Source organism: Enoplosus armatus, chromosome 22 (genome assembly GCF_043641665.1).
Source record: "Enoplosus armatus isolate fEnoArm2 chromosome 22, fEnoArm2.hap1, whole genome shotgun sequence".
Lineage (NCBI taxonomy): Eukaryota > Metazoa > Chordata > Actinopteri > Centrarchiformes > Enoplosidae > Enoplosus > Enoplosus armatus.
The window spans coordinates 15,288,705-15,314,670 of record NC_092201.1 but is presented as its reverse complement, the minus strand read 5'-3'; the positions used below and the strand labels follow the sequence as shown (position 1 = coordinate 15,314,670).

At 43.3% G+C, this 25,966-nt stretch overlaps 1 protein-coding gene across 1 annotated transcript; it reads left to right on the top strand.

Moving 5' to 3' along the window:
- On the top strand, window positions 1-10,378 carry LOC139305347 (cAMP-regulated D2 protein). The gene is made up of 8 exons (XM_070929318.1): window positions 1-486; window positions 864-1,065; window positions 1,546-1,679; window positions 2,108-2,235; window positions 2,453-2,571; window positions 3,140-3,280; window positions 4,676-4,848; window positions 9,926-10,378. The coding sequence occupies exons 1-8, from the start codon at window positions 1-3 to the stop codon at window positions 10,376-10,378; spliced, it is 1,836 nt and encodes a 611-aa protein (XP_070785419.1).
- The last annotated feature ends 15,588 nt before the right edge of the window (window positions 10,379-25,966 follow it).

The window sequence follows — 25,966 nt, the reverse complement described above, 5'->3', positions numbered from 1 at the left end:
ATGGAGAGCTGGCACTATTTGCTGCTGCTGTGCACACTAAGTTTAGTGCTGTCCTCTGGAGAGGCGGCGAAAAATGATGATGACATCGACCTTGTCGGCTTTTTGAGAAGTATCTACCCCGGGCCGGTGGTGAGAGACGAGCAACTCATCATCAACAGAGACTTTGAGATAAACTCCCTCAAGGAGCCGGGGCGCCCGGAGGTCCTCTCAATCGCCGAGCCAACCAAGGACAAACCAGTCAATCAGGATACAAATGGGGCTCCTGGACCAGTAGTGTTAACCAAAGATGGCCAGATCAAGGGGATTACGGTGGACAAGGCCCATATATTCTATGGGATACCATATGCAGACCCGCCTGTTGGGGCTTACCGCTGGAAGCCCCCCAGACCTGTGAGTCCTTGGCCAGGGGTTTATGATGCCTCCTTCCCCAGGGCGGCATGCGTCCAAGCCTGCAGCGGACCCATCGCGGAGGAGTGTCCTCGGATAGTAAGGAACAACGCAACTTCTCACTAATTTGCATGTTGTCAAGATATTTCACTTTAGGATGTAACAACATGTCTGCGTTTTTGGTGCATTTTGAGTGACTTACAGAGAGTACCACAGTAAAATAAGTTCCCCCTGCTAGATAACAAACATTAAAGAGGACAGTTGAACTAAGGTGAGAGAAAAGGGCCGTAGCGCCCTGAAAACAAATTTGTGTTTTGGTTATTATCACAGTGCCAAAATTGAAATTTGTAAATAGACATCATACTCGAGGAATATCATTTTGCAGCTTGGATAGTAATTTAAGGCAAAAACTAAGGGAGATATTGATTTTCAGTGATCAAAAACTGAATGAATATTTCCTCCAATGTGCCAAAAAGGTCAGCGAGGACTGTCTCCACCTCAACATCTTCGTCCCAGTGGATGTGGACTGCAGCTCCCCTCTGCGGAGCACACTGCCTGTCATGGTGTGGATCCACGGTGGGGATTTCATTGCCGGCTCTGCCTCCAAGCCGCTGTACGATGGACGCTTCATCAGTAACTTCACCCACACTGTTGTTGTAAGCGTGGAGTACCGACTGGGTATGAAAGTTTGGTGGTATTTCACTTTTAATGGGCCTATTACAGTGTAATAACCTGCGTCAGCACAGAGACACAGGGCCATTACCTGTGTTTTCACCATTGCCTTGTCTATTCATGGCCTTTAATAAATTGTACTGTACGCGCAGGGTGAACTTCAGCACTGGAGTTGGCTTGGTAACGACGACAAGCAAGCATCTCGTGAAAGAGTCATTTAGTTAAAAATAATGGCGTGTTTATTGTAAAGTGTGTGTGTGTGTGTGTGTGCGCGTTTGTCTGTGTGCGTGAGACAGCATGAGGTTGGATGATGTGCGCGTGTCGTTATTTTAAATGACCGAGCCTGTTGGTAATTACTCTGCCTTCCTGCGAGACTGAAAACAGGAGAGGAGATGTGGGAAGGGTAATTTGGAACTCGGAGGAAATGAATGTCTTGCCGGAGTCAATTATGTCTCGCTGATCATGTGAACTGGTGCATGATTTAAGGTGCCTTTGGGTTCCTTGTGTCGGGCAAAGACCCTCACACCTCAGCTGCAGGGAATTACGGGATACTGGACCAGCAGGCGGCTCTTCTTTGGGTCCAACGGAACATTGCAGTGTTTGGAGGTGATCCCGGCAAGGCAAGCAAGCACACACAAACACACACACACAGTCACCTCATACACACCTAGGCTAATTATTATTAGAGAGTCTGTCTGTGTACTTATTCGAGTATGTTGTGTTCTTTTTGAAATGTTATGTATTATGTAAATGTATGCATATATATATATATATATATATATATATATATATATAGTAAAAACACATATAGATGTTGGGTGACTTATCCAATTAGAGGTGAATGAAACACTTTCTCCAGTTATTTTCAGCTCTCCTTTGATTAGAAATGTGACAGTGGCAGCCAGGAAAACAATCGCGTTACTGACATCAACTTAAGAGGATTTCTGCATAGTGAAGTTCAGTTTTAAGCAGCGAGAGTTATTTCTATCCTGCAGGGATTGTGGCTTTCAATGCCAGGCCTCTGTGCTGTGTTTTTTTTTTCTTTCAGGTGACAATATTTGGGGAGAGTGCAGGTGCTCAGTCAGTGAGTCTTCACCTGATGATCCAGAGCAGCAAGCCCCTGTTTAAACAGGCTGTCCTGCAGAGTCTGCCTTTCTCCATCCCTCTGAAGACGAGGTGGGGGACCATCGGCTCAGGCTGATGCTGGTTGCTGATGTGTGACTGATTTGTGCCAGCTTGAAGTCACAAAATACTATGGGAATATGAAGTGTCCTTTTTAGAATCAGTGGGGATAGGTGTTTTCTTGAACCCTTGCTGTGTTCAAACCTTGCGGGAATGTCTCCAGCATGCTTACGGTCAACTTCAAGCCGAACTGTAATTTATGTTTTTCCAGACACGACGCCCTGAAGCTGGGAAAAGACTTTGCTAAACAGACCAACTGCTCTGTGAGCGACATCGTCTGCCTGCTGTCTCTCACTCCACAGGCCGTCCTGGCTGCCCAGATGAAAACAAGTAGGGCGCCACAAACACCCGGCCTACGCGCACCACATTTAAAGCATCGCTCAGGGCTGCCCACGCAGTTACATAAAAAGGCAGGATATAGTATGTTTATCTGCAAACAATGATGAAAAACGTTATTTTTATCCTGAGCCGTGGCACATTGGAAAACAAAATCATGACAACTGCGGAATAGTGGGCCTCTGAAGGGGCAATTAGAGGGATTTTACTGCCTCGCAGCACAAAATGACTGGAATGTATCTGCGGGGTTGACAGGGTTATTGATCAGTATCACTGACTCAGTGATTACATCATCAGCTGCTGTTTTCTGCCTGTCTGAACTCCCTTTCAGGCCAGAAGAGCTGGAACGAAAACTGGTGACAAGACATTTCAGCTCAAGAGAAGTCTAAAGACAAAAAAATCGAATCAAAAGCAGGTTTATTATTTCGCATATCTAGCCTTTACATCGAGCCTCCATCTTCCTCCAGGTCAACTCTGCTGCTCTCTGTTGTGTAAAAAAATAAAAAAAAAATAAAAAATCAAACTGTATTTTTCCATCTAACCGATGTGTTTTTGATCTCAGGTTCCAAGATTGTGAACCCGTTCAGGTTCCTGGAGGTTTTTGAGACTTGGGGTCCTTATATCGATGGGGAGTTAATAAAAGAGCAAGCTGTCACTGCCTTCCAGAAGGGTCACTGGCAGAAAGAGAAGCCAGTGCTGCTGGGTAAGACACGCACACACACACACACACACACACAGAAAAGAAAACATACAGAGCGAGTAAAATTACACTGAATTATTATGAAGCTGCCTCTAATGCTGCTGATGGAATGAGTGCTGTACGTAACCTAAGTATTTACATTTTTATACCACTTTATACCTCTAGTCACACACATTGCTATTGATCAAATAACCCAACAGCCGGGGCCAGATTAAACTGCTAGGGGGCAAAAGTCAGTTGTGGGTTCCTAATCAGACCCCCCCCCCCCCCCCACTCCCTTTTGTTGGTTTTGAAAAAATGCAAAATTATTTAAGAATATACTCCATGAAAGCATAATATCAACTGAAATATTGGAGGGACAGTTAGATATTTTGGAAAATAATATTCTTGAGAGGATGGATACCACTCCACCATACCTGTTAACTTAGCATAAAGACTGGAAACGGGGGGGAAACGGCTGTACAAGTGTACAGAAAGTACACTAAGTTCTTTTACTTCAGATACTACAGAGAAGGTACATTTTACTGATAATACTTCTGTGCTTTTACATTCTGATATTTCTACTTACTTTGGCAAAGGACCTGAATAACTCTTCCACCACATCTCAAATGGATATCTTGCAAACCAGACTTTGACTTTGAAATGTAGAATTTACCCATTTGCACTGCTTGGCCTAAGGCGGGAACTCTGATTCCACTGAAAACATACAAACATATACTAGAATTCATGGATTAAATGCTTTAATGTATAAGACCAATCAGATGTTCCAGAATTGAGTATCTGCAAAGACAATAGAGAGGTAATGGCTGACCCTCTCCCTCCTAAAACGACTTAATCTCATCCACATGTCTGATTTTACACAAATGACGATTAAGTTCAGTTCAGTCTGGCATTACTGTGGCCAGTCTGGCCAATCTCTTAGCTGTTTGCTTTCTGCTGGACTCCCGTTGGTTCTCGTAATAACACAATTTGCAGAAGAAGAATTACTTTATCAATCCCTGGGGGGGAAAATCCTTTTTTCACTCCGTTATACAGTTCACACACACAGGACCCATAGACATGCTATTGGGTTGCCACATAGCGGTGCCCCCTGAGCAGTTAGGGCACCTCGGCAGTGCCCAGGAGGTGAACTGGTGAACCTCTCCAGCTACCGGACCACACTCTGGACTTGAACCGGTTCCCAAGACGAAATATACCTGAGCCACTGATCACTTGTTGGTGTAAAATTGCCCATAGTCAGAATACGTTTTAAACATGTTGAAGAAAGATTTTTAGACCAAAACAATCAACAACAAAAAAAACAACAGAAAGGTTGTGCAAACAAGTAGCGAGAAGGCTACAGGCAACATGAAAGTCTACTTGTTTGTATGGACTGAGGCTCTGTTTTCTGTCCTGCAGGTACGACCTCAGAAGAGGGGGTGATCTTTGTGTACGGCGTCTTCAACAAGCCGGTCTCTGCGGTGGAGAGCACCGTGTACATCACAGCCATCTTTAAACAACACGCTCTGCGGATCCTGCACAAGTACTTGCCCCTGTACAGGGACGCCGACCGCAGGGACATGCTAGCTCAGGTAAAAGGAGCTCGATTCACAATCTTTTCCCTTGCAGCACTATAGCTGATGCATAGTCACATACAAAACACACACATTTTAGTGAGGGCTTTCTTAGGGCCAAGAATAATCCAATTTGTCGAGTTCTTTGTCAAGTTACACCACGGTGGGTATTATTTCAGTGATAATGTTTAGTGTTCAGTCGCAGTTCGTGGAGAGACGCTGGCTTACCCTTCCACATAAACACACACACACACACACACCTCCTGCAGCTCTTCATAAAGGGCACTTCTCCAGAGGACTGGGGGGGGGGGGGTCAGTAGAAATGCCACAGAGCGTGGTTGTAGATTCTTGGGGAACTAAGGAAAATGTCTTCATAGTTTTAAAAATGTATTCAGCATATGACATTCAATATGCATACCTGCCATCTTGAGACTAAAGGCTAATTATCAAAAGCCACTTAAAAGCCTGTATTTCTTCTGCTCCAGGACACCATAATCAAAGCTTGGAGACGATCTGTAAAGTTAATAGAGAAATCTTCAGTTCATAGAAGGCAAAGTCACAAAAGCAAGCTGCTTTAGATCAGACTGAGGCAAATTGCATAGAATTAATATTCTTCCATTTGATATCGCTTTGTCTCTTCATCATTAGCTATCCGGTGGCTGTCAGGAAAGTGTCAGCCGGTTTCCAGCTGGCCTACAGTGCTGTCTAATTTGTGAGAGATGGCAAACGTACGGAACATTCTCTCCAAATAGTTAAGTAGCTTGTGCAAAGGCCAAACAAAAAAATAAGAGGCCGCAATTACGCTGCAGCTTTGTTCTCTTCCGTATTTTGCCCTCACAGCTCAGACTGAAAAGTGAACACTCAGACACAGTCGAACACACACATGCATCTACAAACCACCCCATTGGGTGGCTTCGCGAGGCGGGCGGCCGCGCATGGATCCATGTCCTGCCCAGCCGGAGCTCGGCGTGTACCGAGGACCCAGCTGTCTTCTCTACCTCTCGACGAGCATGACACTCTTTTGCTGCCGTGATACATATGATCTCGAGATCAGTGCAGTTACCGAAAATACGCGCAGTCTACATATATTTGGATGCGGTCCATTACCATGTAAAAAAAAAAAAAAGTTCAGCATCGTCGCCATCATTCAGCAGACTTTGCAGACCTCAGTGTCGCTCCTCGGCTCCCTCAAACACAGCTCTCATCATTTGCCGACAGAGGGAGCCATGACTCCGGTTTCCCCTCGAAGCCTGACTCCAACACAGACCACAGTTCTTTCCATTCCTCCTCCGTCATTTATATGGACGAAGCATGCGGACCAACCGGGAGTTTGTCTGTTTGAGATGCAGCCTGGCCGCTCCCACTGAGAAGCGACTCGTCTCTCATTAACGTCCGCAGTGACGGGAGGGATCAGCCGGGGGAATCGCAGATGAAGCGCAAGACAGAGAGGGCTGGCAAGAAACGCTGACTGGGTGACTTGACACCCCATTGGTATAATGAGGGGAGACTAAATATTAGTAAAGACCTCTCCGGGTAATGTAATGCAATTCAAAAATCACCACAAGCTGCAGCCTACAAGACGACTCCAACGTCTAAAACAATTTCAACAAAAGCCACCTACTGAACTGGCAACCAGTATTAACATTTGAACATTTATAGATCTGAATTTCTTTTAATTAATTCACATATTTCAGTGTCTTACGCATAACGTCTCATACACTGACACCTACCAAACCTAAATTAGTCAGCACAGCAATCCCAAATCTCATCCAAATTGAGGGTTCTAATGACAGAAGGTGCCGTATGCGGTAAATCCCCCTGAGGCAAATGTGTGATTTGTGATATTGGGCTGTACACATACAAATTGAGGTGGTTGTGGTTGCGAGCGCTGCAGATTTGGATGGACAGATGTGGCATCTCCAGCGGTTCTGTGGGAGCTCCTCAGTCGAAGCAGTTCTGTTTCTAGAAAAGCGTCCATTGTCCCATTCGGAGCTCCTGTTGTCTGAGCTAGCTTCGTCAGTCTCGTGCTCCAGTGTTGCTTTTAAATGATCTGATTCGTAAATGGCACAAAAAAACCGAACCCCTCTCAAACAGGAACCTCAGGTGCATCGTCATTTCCAGAGCTGCTGTCATCAAAACCCTCCAATATCAAAGGAAGTGCTACACCTGATACCCAGGTACTGTGACAGTAAGCTACTACAACTTTTTCCTCATCGTGCCAGTATTTATTCACAGTAAATGGTGAGACGACAGTACCCGCTATCATTTCCAGCATACCATGTAACACTTGTGTTTTAATTTAATACACATATCAATCCGATTGTACTTCAACTCACAAAATCGCAAAGGCTCTCCAATGTCCGGCCGGTTTGACTGAGGGGGTGCGGCTGACCTCCCATTTAGGAAATACTGTTTCTTTATTTTGTAACTGCGCGGCAAAATAATACAAGCAGCGGAAAAAGGAGGCTTTTCCGCTGCAAAGTGCAAGATGGCGGCCTCAGGGAGCTAAGAGGTCAGGAGGTGACGCTCCTGGACATATTTAGTATTCAGTCACAGTGCAGTAGGGAGACCAGAGCCTGCCCCTCCACACACACACACCTCCTGCATCTCTTCATAAAGGGCATTTCTCCAGAGAAGGGGGGGGGTCAGCATAAATGTCAACCAGTCTGTCACAGAGAAGGCTCAGTGTTATGCCTTTTGTAGCATTTATAGGTTTGTGGTGTGTGTGCGTTTTCTCTGCCTTACACTAAACCCAGTATCTCCGGACACATCCAAAACAGCATAAATAACACAATCACCTTCTTCCCAGCTGAACACACACCACTCATCAACCTTGTGATTATGGCTCTACGAAGAGTATCTCTGTGGAATGTCTTTTACTGAATGAAAAACAGTTCCATTGCAATAAAAGCTAAGGACCGATGAGAACGACACTCAACATCTTTCTTCTGTTATTGAGGGAATTTTAACTCAAAGCTCAGCTGAATGTGAAATGCTGCCAGCCATAAGACTCCTTGAGTACTTCCATTGAAGAGGGAGCCGTAACTACCAGACTACATGCATTGATATGGAGCTACTGAAGAGTTTCTGGCTGAGGCTGCCTGTGTCCAAACTGGTTCATGCGCCTCACAGAGAACAAGCAAATGGATTATTGCTGATCACCAATATGCGATATGACCATGTTTCAGCTGCAGAACTCCTCCCCATATCGACATAATCTGTTCATTTGCTTTGTGATTCGTATGCAGCATCAGTCATGAAGCAGAAATCCTGACAGTTAAACAACCATCTAGCAGATTATTTCTTTCGGAGTCTTGACTTTACCACAGTAAAAAGATGGAAAAGAAAGAGGAGGCATGATAAAAGTAGGTGGCGGTTCAGACAAAGAAAAGTGGAGGGCCAAACGAAGGGGAGAAAAGATGTAGGGCTGGAGGACAGAATAGAGGACAACATGTGCAGGAGGAAATAGCAGAGGATAAGTTTATTTCCAGAATACTATTCAGGAATACATGGTACACATTATGTAATGTAATTTCTACCTGCGCCCACTTGAATGTGTGTGCGTGAGCCACAACAGTGTTCGGGTACATTGTGTGCCTGTTACTACATTTGCTTGTTTGAAACATACAAACGTGCGCGTGAAGACAAGGAGAAGTGAATCTGTGTGTGTGTGTGTGTGTGTATGCGCATGGTTGTCCATCAGTTTCCTACAGTCAGCCTGTTAGTTTTCAGGTGTCAGATGTGGGGCTGTGTGGGCGCAGGTTGTGTACAGCTGAAAAAGACACATTGGTTTCCAGGTAACAGGCAGAAGAAGACGGTCTACCTCCATTTCTCTTTTTTGCTTCCTTTTAGCTGAGAGGGAACAATAGCTTTTGCTGCTCTGCCACCGGCCCGTCTCTTTGTAGATGTCACACTAATTAGTTTTATTCATTTTCTCTTCAACAGAAAAACACTGCAGAAACCAGAAACTACACTTGCAAAGCAGATTGTTTACAGTTTAAAAAAAAAAGGTCCAAAAACCGTATCTGAATGCAGTGCTTAGTTATTGACTTGGTAAGCAGCATATGCAACACTATAAGAGCCCTGGCTGTAAATCCCACAGCTGGATCAGCACCAAAATGTAATCCGCTGATGCTGAGGCCAAGGGGGATGTTTTGTTAGCGGGAAAGTGGTTCACAACTTTTCAGTTGTCTTGATTATGAAATGAAAAGTGGGAATGTGGGAACTTCTGTCGGCAGATGTAATAGAAAGAAAAGACTTTTATGAAAGAATAAAGGAATAAAAGATAATAACAAATCACAATGACAGAAAAAAAACCATAATGAGAGTGACACAAAAACAGTAAAATACAGACACAAAAAAATAAGTCGGTGCGGCCATGAGTGGGAGGTTTGGTGTGTTTTTTCTTCCAAGACTGGAAAGAGCATGTGATGTCAGGGGAAGAAGATATGTATTTGTAAGAAGAACAGCGAAAGGAAAAGAACATCCTATGTAAAGCCATGATTGCTGCTGTTGTGCTGTGAGTCACAGCTGTGTATGAAGGGCACAGAAAAAAACCCAAAGCACAGCTGAGACGGGACTTTGCGCCGCCCAAGACGATTGGTTTAAAGAAATACAAACTAGCCAGAGCGTTTTTTCCCCTGTCCCAGAATGATAATGGGTTGAGCCTTTCTCCAAGCAAGTGTGGAGATATTCGGGTAACCAAGAAGACATTTCGTGCCAATCCACCCAGTAGATGCTAAGATGCCTTCACTGGATAACTTTGACCCGCTGGTGGCGCTAGAGGAAGAGTGATGGGATCAAGACATTTCACCAAAAACAGCAAAGGTCAACCTCAGGAGGGCGCGAGAGGAAAAGTCAGAGGATCATTAATGTCATTAGGGTTCATCCTCTGGGGACCATGAATGCCTGTTCAAAATTTCATGGCAATCCAATCGTTGAGATATTTCAGTCTGGTCCAAATAGTTGAACCAACTAACTAACATTGCCATTCATAGAGCTGAGCCACTAGCATGGCTAAAAATCATTTAATTCATTAAGTAAAAAACTAAATGTGTTGTCTGAACAGCTGTCTCTCTTTCTTCCCTCTCCCCAGATCGTCACCGACTTTGTCTTCCTGTGTCCATCCAGGAGGTCGGCGCGTGCTGGCACAGCAGCCGGCAGCGAGGTGTGGATGTACGTGTTTGACCACGTGGCGTCAGACCACCGCGTGTGGTCAGGTCTGACTTTCTGCTACCAGCACGCCTGCCATGGCGCCGAGCTGCCCTTTCTCTTTGACTCCGCCTCGGTGGCCAACTTCACCCTGTCGCTGCCAGAGAAGTTGCTGTCCAATCGGATGCTGTGCCACTGGGGCGCCTTCGCCCACACTGGCGAACCTTCCTCACGGGCCCAACAGACGACTTTCTGTCGGGAGCAGCGCCTGCCCGTTTGGCCCCGCTATTCCGACGCCAGCGGCTGGCTGGTCATGAACCTGACAGCGCGTTCGCATGCACAAGTGGGAACCAGGAACCATGTGTGTGACTTCTGGGACCAACTGGGCATCTACTAGTGGAGGGGACAGGCTGGGCAGGGAGGTGTGGGGTTGCTTTGCATTGACGTAGCATCAGTACTGTCTCTTTGTTCCTGGAAGTTTAAATTCAGACAGAAAATCTTGCAGCATGAAGTTGAGGTGTTAAATATGACCTTTCAGGAATTGCTACCAAGCAACAATTATTTCAGTATATAGTCAGCTTTTTAAATATCTATTACCTTTCTCCAGAAACATATGAGTTGGAAGTCGAAAGCTAACATGGGACTCAAAACCTCTTGAATTCTGCCATCATCTAGGACCACCAGTAGGAATTGCATCTCTCGCCAAATCCACACCATTTTCCCTTTAACGTGAGTACACTTCAGAATCTGCACAACTGCATATACTGTTGAGTAAATGGAAAAACGCAAGTGGAGACAGAAGAGTGCGCCCACTGTCAAAGCCTCCGAAGATTCATTCTATGAGACAATACATTGCCTGATCACGGCTAGACAAACAGAGGCTAGATTAAAAAGGTGGGGGGACTTTAGCTATCTATTGACACAAGTGATAAACAAAAAAATAACTACGTGCAAACCTTATTTATCACCCCGTCGAAGGTTCTGTTTCCTGTTTCCAACAGCACTTGTCAAATGTAATAGCAAAATCAAACAATGTGGAAAAAGCTAATGTACTGTGATGTATGTTTGTAATTTGAAGTCTTCAATTTTCAGCTGTACTTTGTGATAAAATTAATTCAAAGAATCCCGGAGCTCATGTCCTACACGAGATGTACTTGTGGCTCATGGTAAGAGACGGTTTTGATTAAAACCCTTCAGCCATTATCAGCGCACAAATCATAATTACTCATTTTATTGGTACTTTGTATATTATAAGAATGTAGATTATGGGGTACTGAGTGTTTATGCCCGGTTTATTGCACCACTCTGACTTCCTGTTGGTATAGATGAGGCTGTCACTCTGGCCAATGTGTTTCTCAAATAAAATGAATCCTTAAAGATGCACTCGTCAATATTTTATATCAACAACGGATAAAATTACTACTACTAAGTGATGAAAGTATAGTCGCTTGTAGTGACACACAGAGAACTATCATCCAACTCTGCTGTTCCCCTCAGTTCGAAGGAGCGTTTCAGCGACTTTCGGGTAATTTTTGATGTTTCTTGGCCTACAATTTCACTGTTGTATGTTACGTTTTGGATCACTCTCTCTGCTCTCTTTACAATCGACCACCGGTGGCTGAACATAGTGGGGCATTTAGCAGCTAAACAGCCAGATATATTTCTCAGGAATTGGTGGAGACCAAAACAGAGCTAAAAGAAGTGTGAATACTGGACTTGCATTCACCAGGTGGCCAAAAACACCACCCTAAATGAATGGTAACGCCGCATATCAGGCAACCGTTTGCTAACGTATACGCCTCATCAACTTTATAGATAATAATGATAGTATATTTGTGTTGCGTGTACAGCTTGTTTGGCCAAACAAGTGGAAGGACTGAGCACACCTTTCGCATGGGAACTGGTAGTGTTATCAGCAGTGACACGAGCATGCAACAACCGAGCGTCTCCTCACTTGTGTGTGCTAACCACTCGGCCATTGTGCAACAAAACGTGTATACAAGTGAATGAAAAAAACATTGTAATGGATAAAATCTATGTCTGTCTTGGTTTCTCTCTCTTTCTCTCCAGGTAGCGACCACTTATCATTGAGAAAAGCATTACATTGTATTGATTCGTCAGTTGGAGGCTCGGTTTAAAATGGTTGGCTACAATTTGAAGTCTTCCCTCCAGGCAGCTTACGTGATATAGATAAAAAGCATCTTGCTTAATGGGTCCTTTAACTAAAACTAATTGAAGGTCTGGGGTTAAAAGGTACAAAACACCACAGTCTTCAAAGGCCTATTCACGCTGTTACCCCCCAGCAATATAAAGAGGGAAAGGAAAAACAAAATGATGTAACCTAGAAATATTCTCCCCCAAGAGGTATCAACCCCCCAAAAGGAGAGGGCAAGTCTTTTGAGTGCAAATGTTCTTGGTCTTAATCAAAATGTAATATCTTACCATCTCTGCAACCGTTGTAATTACTGTACAGTACATTCAGCCTTTGAATGATCTCCATGGCATTGAATAAAGTCACTCCAGTAATAGTTCTATTTTGTGAGGAGGAGGAATATGAATATTTGTTGTTTGCTGTAGCTGGCCCTGCTGGAGTACTCGAGTATATAAGTGTTGTCTATTTAGTGTAGGCCAAGGATAAAGAATAGCGAGACCTTTCAGAGCGGAAGAAAGGCGACGAGACAAGACCATCATGTTCAGTTTTCAGGATATCTCCCTCTGTGTCATCGAGCTGGTTTGTTTTCCTTGGATTTTCTGTTGATGAAGCTTAAGTTTTGGTAGGTGCCAAAATCTTTCATAGACAAGCTTGGATTTGTGTTATATCATCTGGGAGCAAAGCAGACAGTCATTTCTATGAAATAGCTGCAGATTATGACTTTAAGGATGACTCAACAGTCACTGAAAGGACAGTTCCTTCAGTCATGCAGATTTTTCCAGTTGATCCGGGAGTTAAACTGGCGAGTGTCCAGTCATAAGCCTGTTTCTCTAACCTCCAGGCGCCCACCAGCCTCGCCTATCTCTTTCCAGACCATCTGAAGAGGTCTCTCTTCCCCACTGGCACAAAGGCCACAGTGAATTGCCCTGTTTCTTTTGGCATCAGTTTAAAATGCGCCACACACATTCACACACACACATTCAAACAAGGCCAATTTTATTGGCTGTTTACATACGCGCATTGATTGGTAGAGCACTGACACGTAGGGCGTGCTGAGGCCACCTCATTATCTCGGCAGACATTTACTTTGCTGTCATCCAGCATCAGAGCACGGCCCGTGCTGCGGCCGAGCTGTCTGAGATGGCCGCACAGCTAATCAATTGTAGTTCATCCCAGCTCCGCGCCCACGGCTGGACTCTCACAGAAAATCCAAAAATCCTGCTCCTCATTACAGTGACAACTGATGAGAGGAAGAGATGGAGTGAGAGCGAGAGAAAAGAGAGGCACAATCCTCTCTGTTGCCTGGATAATTTAGGAAAGGTTATGGAATCGATGTCTGGCTGCCACTCTCGAGCTCTAAATCACGGCTGCTGGCTTTGCATGGGCGCATTCCAATAAGATCTGATTATAGCCACTGCGGCTGCAATTAAAAATCAGATGACAGCTCTCTGTGCCCGGCATGCTGCTCAGGCCAGCCAGAACACAGTGGGGTGGGCCTCGTTCAACTTAAATGAATGATTTGGAAATACACTTATTCGTTTTCCATGCCAAGGGAAGTTCTCATATGTCTGCACAGTATATGTATATACAGTCATGGAAAGAATTATTAGACCACCCTTGTTTTCTTCAATTTCTTGTTCATTTTAATTCCTGGTACCACTAAAGGTATATTACCTGAAGAATACAATGAACACGACAACAAATGCAGCTGATTACATAATACTTTATGTCCTATTTGACATGCTTAAGCTTAATTGTATTCCCAGGGTATATAAGAGGCCATTTCATGTCATAAGCAGCACTGCACATGCAAAGGCCTGGAGTGGTTTCCTGCTTACATTCAAGCCGTAGCACAACTCAGAAGTTGTCAGCTCTCACATAATGCCTAAAACAAAAGAATTATGTGAAGCCACAAAGGCAGCCATCTTGGCACTGCTGGAAATTGGCATGAGTGAGAGACAGGTAGCCAAAAAACTGAAGATCTCCAAGACAGCCGTTCATTACACCAAGAAAAAACAAGCCGAACATGGTACTACCAAATTGCTAGCTGGTCGAGGCAGGAAACGTCTTTCTACCCCAAGAGATGACCGTGCACTCATCCGTTCCTGTGTCAGGGATCGTCGTCAGACCTCCAGGGACCTTAAAAATGAGTGGGCACTGTCGAGAAATGTGACTTGTTCGGCAAGGACAGTTCGAAACCGACTTCTTGAAGCTGGTCTGAAGTCACACAGGGCACTGAAGAAGCCCTTCATCAACGAAAGGCAGAGGAAGGCCCGGTTACTCTTTGCTAGGGATCACAAGGATTGGACTGTTGATGATTGGGCTAAGGTTCTCTTCAGTGATGAATCCAATTTTGAGTTGATAACCACTCCAGCCAACTTACTGGTTAGGAGGAAGCCTGGAGAAGCCTACAAACCAGACTGTCTTGCCCCTACAGTAAAACATGGGGGTGGATCAGTGATGATCTGGGGTTGTTTCAGTATGGGTGGAACAGGGCAAATGCAATTGTGTGAAGGGCGAATGAACCAGGTCATGTACAGGGCTACTCTTGAAAACAGTCTTCTTCCATCAGCTGGAAAACTCTTTCCTGCCTCGAATGACTGGATTTTCCAACAAGACAATGCCCCTTGCCACACGGCAAGGTCAGTTAAAGCCTGGATGGAGAACCAGAACATTCGAACCATGCCTTGGCCTGCTCAATCACCAGATCTAAATCCAATGGAAAACCTGTGGAAAATCATCAAACTCAAAATGGAGAACCACAAGCCCAAAAACTAAGCAAATTTGTTTGAATTTGTGCAACAGGAATGGGCTGCTGTGACAGCAGAACAATGTCAGAAGCTGGTGGAGAGCATGCCAAGACGCATGGCTGCAGTCACCAAAAACAATGGTTATGCAATCAAGTACTAACTCCTGTGTGTATCATGTGACAAAAACAGACAGAAAAGAAAACATGGAATGCCTAAAAGCATTGTTTTTGGCAGTACAATGCCATAGCTATTGATGTAAGAACTTAAGTGATTTTGGTTATTATCAAGAAGACCATGGATATGGCTAGATATCAGCTCTTAAATTAAACTCTTATGAGCTATTTTTGTTGTTATCATTATATTTGTCCAAACAAATGTACCTTTAGTGGTACCAGGCATTAAAATGAACAAGAAATTGAAGAAAACAAGGGTGGTCTAATAATTTTTTCCATCACTGCATGTAGCTACAGGTAGCTTAGCTTAACATAAAACTGCCAGCCTTGTCCAAACCTATAAAACTAAAAACAGCAATGTGACAAATGTGTTTGCCGCTTTTGTTTTTCCAAAATACATTTGAATAAAAGAGAGTTTAAAGACAAACAAAACAGTTTCTGCTTTTATAATGAAGCACTTTCTTAGTTTTTTTTCATGCCTGTTCTCTTCCATTTGCTCTTGGCTACATGAATGAAAAGCAACACAAGCACATATGCTGGGATTTGTCTCAACGCGGTGAAGGCTCAAGGGCAGATATGGGAGGCGAGATCAGATTAGGAATTGCTGTTGTTTATTTCCAAGCTTAAAAACGTAGCAGAAAGGCCTTTGGCAAAAAAAAAAAATATATCACATTATGTCTTCAGTTACAGTATTGCTTTGAATGTGCCCAAAGTGGGATTCTCTCTCATATTACATTTTAGCGCTGCGGGCGAATCTCATTGAGGACAAAGACATGCCATTTAGAGTGCTCTGAACAAAGCCGCCTGATATTTTGCTGTGCAGTATAATCTTTCATACTGTGGCACTGCAGACTCAGCAAACATTTCACAGAAGGCAACAAGCCAAGTGAAGCCGAACAAGTGCAAACTTTCCACTGTGTGATACAATGACGCTGTGAGAACTGATCGAATGATTTGACGGAAAAGAGCTTATTTGCTTACTCGGGAGATCAATATCAATCTCATGGAGTGAGGAGTTGGTTAGCCTACAGTAGCTTAACGTAAAGACTGGAAGTGAGCTAGCACTTCACTCTCTGACCTGTCTCACACACCGTGGCAAGATAATGGAAATAGATGTAACACCTATATTGTTCCTAAAGGCGCACAACTAGTCTGTTTTGTAATTAGCTAATGTGCTGTTCATTATCTTAGCGCATCGTATGCGAAATAAACCATGACTAATTCTACATCATTCATATATGAAATAAAGTTACAATAGTAACTGAATTAAAAGCCTACATTTCCCAAATCATTATACTACACCATTTAACAAATCCAACAAGCCATTTGCCAACTTGTGTGGTGTTTATTGAAAGACTTATGTTGATATTCAACTGACATGAGACTGATTGATCACTTCTTTTAACGCAGATGGCAGCTATGGCCACTATGGATGACATCACAACTCTCATTTTGGTTTTCGACATTGCTGCAGGTCGTCATATCTTTAGGTTACGTGCATAACCCCCACATCCCTTTGTGAGACATCTCATGCACACTACTCAGAGAACTGGGGTTACGCAAGTAACATTGTCGCAGACCGTCATATCAAAATCTATGCCACTTCAAAATTACTATGATGAGCAATCAGGTGGACTTGGATCTTGGAATCTCAGACCTGGATGAAGCAGCACGAATAGTACTTTTAACAGATATTTATTGTTTTGCTGTTTATAAATGGTTCACACTTTAGGATGCTCAGTTTAGCATGAAAAATGTGGGGAAAAACCTTTTTGATTGAGCACAAACACATTAGGCAATAGATTGTGAGTCATGCAAAAATGATGAAGTATTCCTCTAGGCTCACCTATTGGTTCAGTGTAGTGATGCACAGGTACAACATGGGAACGCTTTTGTTGTTATTGAAAATCACTAGCAGTTGACTGGTAATCAGTGAACCAAATACCAAGCCAGGGGAATAATTAATTAATTCCTTTTGTGTTTTAGAAGTTGTCTTGTCTGTTGTCACTATGAATTTCATGTAGAGAGGAAATAATCAGGCTCACTACTTACAACACAATTCTTCTGTTTCAGTTTTCCCATCACATTTCTTACTCCACAGGGAAACCCAGATCCTCTATATATCCATGTTATCAAAGTCATGCCCCTCCATATGGTCGGAAAAAAACACTGGCACATGCACAGCAGGCCCTTTAGCCATACAGGCCCATTCAAGTGGCAATTAAAAGTAAAAAAAAGTCACTTAATCAGCTTTTTTATTACTCTATGATACAGAGACCATGTGCATATAAATTGCTGCTTTCAGAAGATTTGGGTTCTGCTGACTTGCACGCCTCTGTCTCATTCTCTGGAGATTTACCATGTAATGGGAAAGCAGTAGCCAGGGCTTTTTTGCCCCCTCCTCAACCTGAATTGAATTGGTCCCAAGAGCTATCAGCGTAAATTCAGAAGGTAGACTACAGTGCAATTTGCTCATAAATCACGGAAAGTGCTGTAATTCTGAGCGGAGGCTTATATAGGGAAGAACGTGTGGGTGGGTGGGATGAGATAGCAGAGCGTTCAGGCTACAGTTTACTGTAACAATAATACTTAGGAGGGCATTTTTTACTGTACTGAGCAAAACACCTACGGCATCAACACATCACTAATGATAGTACCAGAAGATTCCCATGTGTATTACAGCTTTATAGCGGCATGAACCAACTGGAAACTGAAAGAAATTAAAAACATAGATTAAAAAATAGAAAGCTTTGGATTGTAACCATTCAGACTTGAGTGCCGCCTGTGGTACCTGACTCAGCCTTATATCTAGTTGTAACACCAACCCCATGGTATCATGGTTTTACTGTCCCATGTTGAATCATAGATGGGTATCAGAGTCTAGCATCAATGAAATCTTGTGTGAGAGGCTGAGACACCCCTTAATCAAGGCAAACATGTCCCCAAACATCACACACACATAATGGAAAAATACGTTTGAAAATCATAACAACACGCAGATGTGAAACTAGGAAGAAAAAGGTAGGAAGACTGAGACTGGAGTGGTGTATGACATTACATGCAATAGCTATGGGGAACACTATATTGCTGAAAAAGCGAGCACTATAAAGACCATGTTGTTATTACGTTACCAGTATTCCACACACCGGAGCCAGTACTACTCTCTAAAGAAGAAAAAAAAAAGTATGCAGGCTTTTGAGTTAAGACTACTTTGTCATATATACAAAATTAGCTTCTAAAAATCTTGAAAGTGGTGTGAACTTTGCATTTCTAGGGAGAAGTTGGGAGTGTTCCATTCATTTTATTTCAGGTAGGAGTTTTCTTAGAGCCTGCACCTAGTGGCCAATAAAATAATTGCATTTTAAAGCTTAAATGATGAGAAGGACCAACTAAAAGGTAACATGTACATGTGCGAGTCATGTACATGATCTGATTGTACTACTTAGAGCAATTAGGGTGCACCCATTCATGCTCATAAATCTGCTAACAAGCTAGCTGTAGCTTTGTGAATAAGTTATTTTATTGCCTTTTGCAATGCAATGGACAGTGGCTAAGTGCAGTACAAAAAAATGACCAAGAACAAGACAGAAACCCTGTGAAGAAAGTTGTGCTGCAGTAAGAGAAAGTGAGAGGTACAGCTTACAAGGACAAGGCTACAGGCCTTTAGCCTGACCCGGAGCTTAGCACTGGTTCAACAGCCGACATTAGCAGCTAATTAAACTGCAGCATTGGGGCTAACAGAACACAGCCGCAGCCTCAAGGTGATGGGCACAGGGATCGATGCAGCCGAAAGGGTCAGCTGCGTTGGGTAGATTTATGTGTCCGTCTGCGAGCCCAGGGCTGCCCTACTGATGGCCGAGACAGTTCAAGGCGCACCTGGCTGCTCCTTAAGTTAACTGCGCCACTCATCAGACACAGTCCCACAAGCCCGCGGGTTTTATGGACCCTGAAATAAAGTTAGTTTATGAGGCCATTTCCTCTTTATGTGGAATAATCGTGTCAGTAAGCACTCGGAGAGAGAAGCACAGAATTTTAATACATGTTCTGAACAGCTGCGGCCTGCTCCTTGATGCTGAATGAAAATGACCCGCGAATGCGCCAATCTGTCAGTAAGTATTAGCTCATGATCCTGCTGGCCACTCTGAGCCTCCCTCCCAGGGCAGAGGAGTGAATCATCAAGTGAACTGTGGTCAGAGCAGAACGGCCACATGTACATGGTTTCATCATAGGTGGAACATGGATTCAGTGTATTGACACGCTGATACTAACCAGTTACGTGAGACATGTCTTAAAAATAATAAATAAAGATGGCGGTACCCCGATATTTTGGCTTCATGTATTTAATCCGTGCAAATTTGACTGTATAAACGAGGCCAAATATTAAACTTAAAGAAGGATTGTGCTGAAAATTCAATCAAAACAAGTAACATCATGATTGTTGTTCGAAAGACAGCAGGCCAGCTGGCTGTTTGAAGCCAGGGACATCAGTTTGACAAACTTTTTATCCATTTGTTGTTGGTTGCAACAGAACTATATTCAAATGATGTGGTAATTTGGTTCCGGCCACTAAGGTTTGAAGCAACCAATAAGACCACGTCTGCGTCTCTTTGACCCTGATGTATCTATCGTGACTCTTCATTAGCATCCACATGGCGCACCCTTTCAACATATCTGATGTGCAAACTGAAGATGTGTGTGTGTGTGTTCAGACTGGATCATGTTTTAGTCACCAGAATTCCAGCCTCCTCATGCATTAACAGGTGATTTCTTTTTTTTTTTTTGTAAATGATTTTGTCTGCAGAGCACAGAGCACCTTGGCACACGGTACATTTTCTGAAGTTCAATTAGTGTATGCTTTCACTTAACAGCTAGTTGAGGTGCAATTACATAATTACCAGTCACAGTAATGGAGCCGGGGTCATTAATCAGCGCGTGGAAGGGCTGTAGTGAGAACATTAGCCTCAACTCAGCCAGTGTTTCCCCAAAGAGAACCACAGCAGTCTTCTTTGCCAGATATAACAGAAAGACAACTCAGCGTAGATGCATAGATGGTATAGGAGAAATTAAGATTAAGATTGTTTTGTATCTTGAAATGACTGACAGTCACCCCTCCCCACCCACTCAGTGCTGTTCCAGCACATAATGAAGTGACTGATGTGTGCATACAAGCAAAGCGCTTGACAGACACTGTCAATCGAGCTAAGGGGGTGGGCGAAAGTAGAACTAAGTGAGCAAGTGTTTGCCTCTTAGCTTCGTCTGATGCTACGTTTTTAGAATAATGACATTTTATAGTATAGTATAACTCTATGCTGCTGGAGGGTTAGGGTTAACCCCCACAGAGCCCAGTCTAATCCTTGAAAGATCTACTGACGGGGGTCTTAACACTGGCAGTTGTTTGTCATGTTTCACTGTAACAGCCCTGACCTTGGGGAGGTCGCCTAATTACTTGCATCACGGCAGGAAGGGACGCTGCTGGATGCTGAGGAGAATCTGTCATCACACCCAGGAGGAAATGCGCGTGTGTGTGTGTGTGTGTGTGTGTGTGTGTGTGTGTGTGTGTGTGTATGAGTTAGTGAGAGAGAGAGAGAGAGAGAGAGAGCGAGGACTCTAATTGCCTCATCCCACAAACCCAGTATAGCGCAAGCACAATCTCAAAGCAGGAGTAACCCGCAATGATGTCGACCTGCTTGTTTGCAAACAGGTCGTGACTGATGTCATGACAGTGACTGGCGTCATTTTAGCTTTCAGTGCTTTTGTAGCTTGTAACTAATGTCTGGTTTAGAGTCAAAATCAGATCAAATCAGCTCAAAAGCTCTCTAAAGGGGAAGTTCCGGGACAGTGTATTTGCCACAGAGGTCTGCCGTGCTTTGTTATCTGTGCTATTGTTGAATAAAATGGGTCTATACAACAAGTTCTGAACATTTTTTTGATACTGTCAAAACTGATCCCCTTTTGTATCAATGGGGGGGGGGTCAGATAAAAAAACAGAAACGCCTCTCTGTATAATGCAATACAGTTCAACAAAAATGACTGCAAGGGAATACTTCATCCTTCAGTTTATCAGAAAAATTCAAAATCACCAGATTTGGAGATGCACGGTTTTCACTGAAGAGCAACATTTACATACTATGTAACTTGCTAACTGATATCTTATTACGTCATTGCACCCTTTAGAACTAATATTCTGTGCGTAATGTGGGACAGCTACCACGCCATCACTCACACTTTCATTTATCTCATACTGTGAGGTTCAAATTGCCAGGAAAGGTACATAAATTCACCAGGCAGCCATTGTTGAAATCAACTTGAGCGCACTTAAAAGAGACAATCCTTCGGCTGACATCATCTCTGTTAGTGTCAATCTGTGATGTGTTTATGTGCTGGTGGGAAGCTCAGACATCTGAGACTTGGGAAAAACAGCTGCAAAACAGCACTGAATTCATGAGATAAGAGGACAATCGGACACAGATGCAATGAAAGGATATTCATTTGATTGTCTGGCGGCCGACTCCTAAGCTTTGAAGTTTCTCGCCAGCACACGTAAATGATTTGCCTCCTGGTGGTGAAGTATTGATTATTAATCCTGTCATGCTCCTGCAGATATAATATGGTCATTCTGAATAGCCGGCCAGCATATATATTGTACTTTTGCTGCCTTTCAGCTGTTTACTCCCTAAAACCAGACTGCTGGGGTGCCTGTGCGCCTACTCAATTGACAGAAAGCCAAACAGACAGCTGTTCCGCTAAAACTAGCCAACAAACTCAGTGTGGTTGCAGTGTTTCCTGCCCACCGCTCGCCTTTCTTCCCTGTTTAGCCCTGAGCGTCTATCAAAACACATTACATTCTCCTGCGTCAGCGCCACCACAGCCCGCCTGCATCGGCTCTCCAGAGTCTGACGGCGTTTGTTGTGGTGCCCTTACCCTGGGCATCACGCAGACCAGCCACTGTGTGTGTGTGTGTGTGTGTGTGTGTGTGTCTCCTAAGGGTGGGTCTGAGTGTATTCAGAGTCTCCCAGGCTCTCTGGCTGGTTGAGTGATGGCCACAACCAGCAGACCTAAAGGGTTGTGGCCATGACACCCCACACACACACACACACAATCAGACTGGAGACACACACACACACACATATATTTTGAGGAAGATAGTCCGTCACCATCCCTCCCCCATTCCATAATCTTCCACTGAGCCACTGAACAAACATGACAAAGCTGACAGGCTGTAGCTGTTGGCCAGCATGTAATTCAAGTCAATCTCTTTCTCACGCGCACATGCACGCTCATTTGCAAGCGCAGGGTCTCCAGTATGTGCTTGTTTCTGCTTTCGTTGTCAAGGTCACACAGTAAATGAATTTTTTTACCTTGTTTGAACTCAACTCTCCACCTCAGAGCCGAATATCTATTACTAGATTTCCTCCACTTCCTTGTGAGTTTCAAGTTATCCCTTGAAGCAGTTACATATTGCATTTCATCATCAATAAATTATTACCTCCTTAATTTTAACATATTATCAAGGGTTGGTGGGGGTTTTTTTTGTTGCTTTGATCAATGATTGTTAATTGTAGTGAAGAAATAACCATTAAGGGAAATCCCTTTATAGTGCACCAATAAAAATGGGATTTGTCTTCTACTTGATGAGCAAGCCTGATGAAATACATGCAACACATGTCGGAAAAAAATATTTTGATGTGGAACATCATCATCAACATACATCATTATGTACGACAGAGCGCCACAGTGTGCCTGTGGCCATCAAACTGTTCAACTCCTCCTCCCACAGACTGGAAATCTGGACCTGCCTCTACACATACTACCACATTATTATTTATTCTTTAAATGTGCAATACATATATATTCATACACAATAGTGCAATACATACATATATATATATATACATACATATACATTGCTATTGTATATATTTTACTTTTATTTTTCACTTAAATATTGTAATGTAAATAATTGTAATGTGTATTTTTTTATTTCTATTTCTTATTTTTTATATTTTTGTACATACTTTTATTTCTAAATTTACGCTACTTTCTAATCTTGAATGGGAGCACCGATACTGTATAATCCCCCCCCCCCCGGGATCAATAAAGTATTTCTGATTCTGATTCTGATGATTTCTGATTATTTCACATTATGCCTCTGTTTGATCAGGAACTTGAATTATACTGCTGTGCAGAGGATCTCTACTTTTCCTATACATTCCAATATGTTTTTTTCATTTTAGAGAGTAACTTCACACCAGGCTGAAAAGCAGTGTTTATCTGCCCACTCCGGTTGAAAGTTTACTAGCCACACCCATCAGTGCTGCTGGGTGTGGTTAGTAGCGCTCTGTTGCACCTGTAACCACACCCAATTGTGATGTCACAGTGTACTGACACACCCTGGAGTACAATTCTACAACAGTTAAACCACTGGAGATCAGAAAAAGCAAACGAGTGTTCAGTTGCTCTGTCTAATTCAGTTCTGGGAAAGCTAATTGGCAGCATTACTTTTACCAACAGACATATTTGGAAAAAGTTAGCACGCTAATACACTCCACTAAGATGGTAAACATGGCAGACATTATACCTTCTAAACATCAGCATGCTAGCATTGTCGTTATGAGCATGTTAGCATCTTGGGTTATATATGTTATTTGAGAATGAACTCTTCTGACTGAATGGACACATCCGGAAAAAGTGAATACCAACATCAACAACGACTTCCTAAGTGCTCATGAGCTCCCCACAGACGCTCAGTTGCAAATAGTAGCCGTCTGCAGCTACCGGGTAGGGCATTGCTGTAAAAGAGCCCTGCAGCAGAGAAAGTATTACGTTTCCTCAGCAAACAGTTGCCTTTCATTTCAACAATAGTCTCTCCTCTCTCTCCTGCCTACGTCTCCTGACTCACCGAGGAGAGTCCCCTGGGGAAACAGGAAGCCGACAGCTGCCATCTTTACATCCTGCTTACATCCCTGCTACCTGATCGGCCCTTAATTTAAAGCTCTTTAGAAAGCATCCATTACTGTAACTCAGCCCCTTCCTTTTCTCACATGAATGGACACCCACACAGTATACTATAATGATAACATTCATTGTTGCTTTTCCTACAATTTCACATCATTTCCAAGTCTATAACATGAACCTGCGAGGCGTTTTTTCAAATTAGAATAATTTCTTGGCAGTCATTTATTTCCTTGTTCTCCTTTCTCATCCAAAGAGCTAAAAGCCATTTTGTGATTTTCACAGCCTGGAAATATGTTAGATGGCCTTTATCTCCTCACTTATGAAGCCTAATTCTAATGTCAGAGGCCAAGCCTTCAAAGTGCTCCAAACAGCTGTGTAATCTTTATCCACACTTCACCACTCATGATACACAGACACACGACAAAGGATAATGATTTCAGGTAAAGAGACTGGCGCTTCTATACCAACCACCCGCTCCATTACCTTGTTACTCAATACCTCCGCCCCCACACATGTTGCTGGGAAGTGAGACATTATACTGGTGGGAAACCATTAAGACAAGAGTGGAACCTACACAACAACTAAACCCTTTGGATATTTTTTGAGGGTTACACACCGAATATTTCCATCAAAACATCATTTCCTCTGTGAAGATTTGTTATGATTTAAAAAGGAGCAAAATGAACGAAAGAACTTCGAAAAAACAATTACAACAGGAAAATACCCAAACCCCTTCAGCTGCACTGCCTCTGACTTGGCTTGAAGTTCTCCAATGGACACAACTGACCATTTGTTAAACCCCTCCCCTGAAAAGCAAATGTCCAATCATAGCTTAGCAACTAGGCACAGCAGACCTGTCAAGCTTTAGTGGTGCATGGGGCTGTATTAAGAGTGATACTCTACATTGAAAGAGTTTTTTTTTTGTTTGTTCGGCCCATGTCCCATCCGCTAACATGGGGCGGGGCCTGGGTTTATGATCTATGCTTCAGCCAGCCACCAGGGGGCGATCGAGATGTTTTTGATGTCATGTGGTCTATCTTTACAGTCTGTGGAGACAGCAGTCATTATTCACACAGCCACAGAGGTTGATTGTGAATGAAACATACACACGTTTAATACCTAAAGGTCCCATATTATGCTCATTTCAGCTCTATACTTTTATTCTGGACTATTTGTCGGGACTCAGGACACCCAGCTTGAAACTGAGAAAATCCCGGAGCGTCTGCTCAACATAGACGAGTGGCTTGAGGTTACATTAGCCGCTACTAGCATAACGCACCTGAATCTATGACCGAACTGTCGGTGGTCGAGTTGCATTGTGGGCAATGCAAACCCCAAGTTTTGACAAGGAAGAAGAATGAAAAAGAAGATCTCGCTTCTTCTGCTGGATCGATTTTGATCCTTTTTGTTTTAAACTGTCCGTCGTGAGTCCATCAATGTGTGTAATGATTAATCAGGGGAGTATATAAGGTAGGCTTAAGATAGACACAGATGGGTAGCCTAGCTCTATCTATAGGAAAATACTGGTTCAGCAGGTGCAGAGTCATTTGTCAGTTTTCCAATTATGGCACAGTGTTGCATGTTGTAGCTCCAAGAAACAAGGCGTCCATAATGAACAAGAAAACGTACAAATCAAACAGACAGCGCAGACAGTGACATACTTGGCAAAGATGGATTGTCAGGATTCTGGTGAATAGAGAGCGAGTAAGAGGAGGATGTTTATTCTGTATGTGAAAGAGTGCAAAGAGCATTTTGACAAGAGAAAGACAGACACGTTAGTGTGTTAGTGTGAGTAATGTTAATGTCAGATGTAAATGGACCTCTCTCTCTCTGTCAGTCTCTTCTTCTTTCTATCTCTCTTTCTCAGTTTCCAAAATGGACAGTAACAGGCTATTTCTACTTCCCACCTCCTCATTATCCATTTTTTTCTCTCACCTTGGCTTGTTTCCACTTTC

Coding starts and splice junctions, on each gene's coding strand:
- LOC139305347 (XM_070929318.1), top strand. CDS start 1: ATGGAGAGCTGGCACTATTTGCTGCTGCTGTGCACACTAAGTTTAGTG. Junction 1,680..2,107: donor TTGGAGGTGATCCCGGCAAG/GCAAGCAAGCAC, acceptor TTTTTCTTTCAG/GTGACAATATTTGGGGAGAG. Junction 2,572..3,139: donor GGCTGCCCAGATGAAAACAA/GTAGGGCGCCAC, acceptor TTTTGATCTCAG/GTTCCAAGATTGTGAACCCG.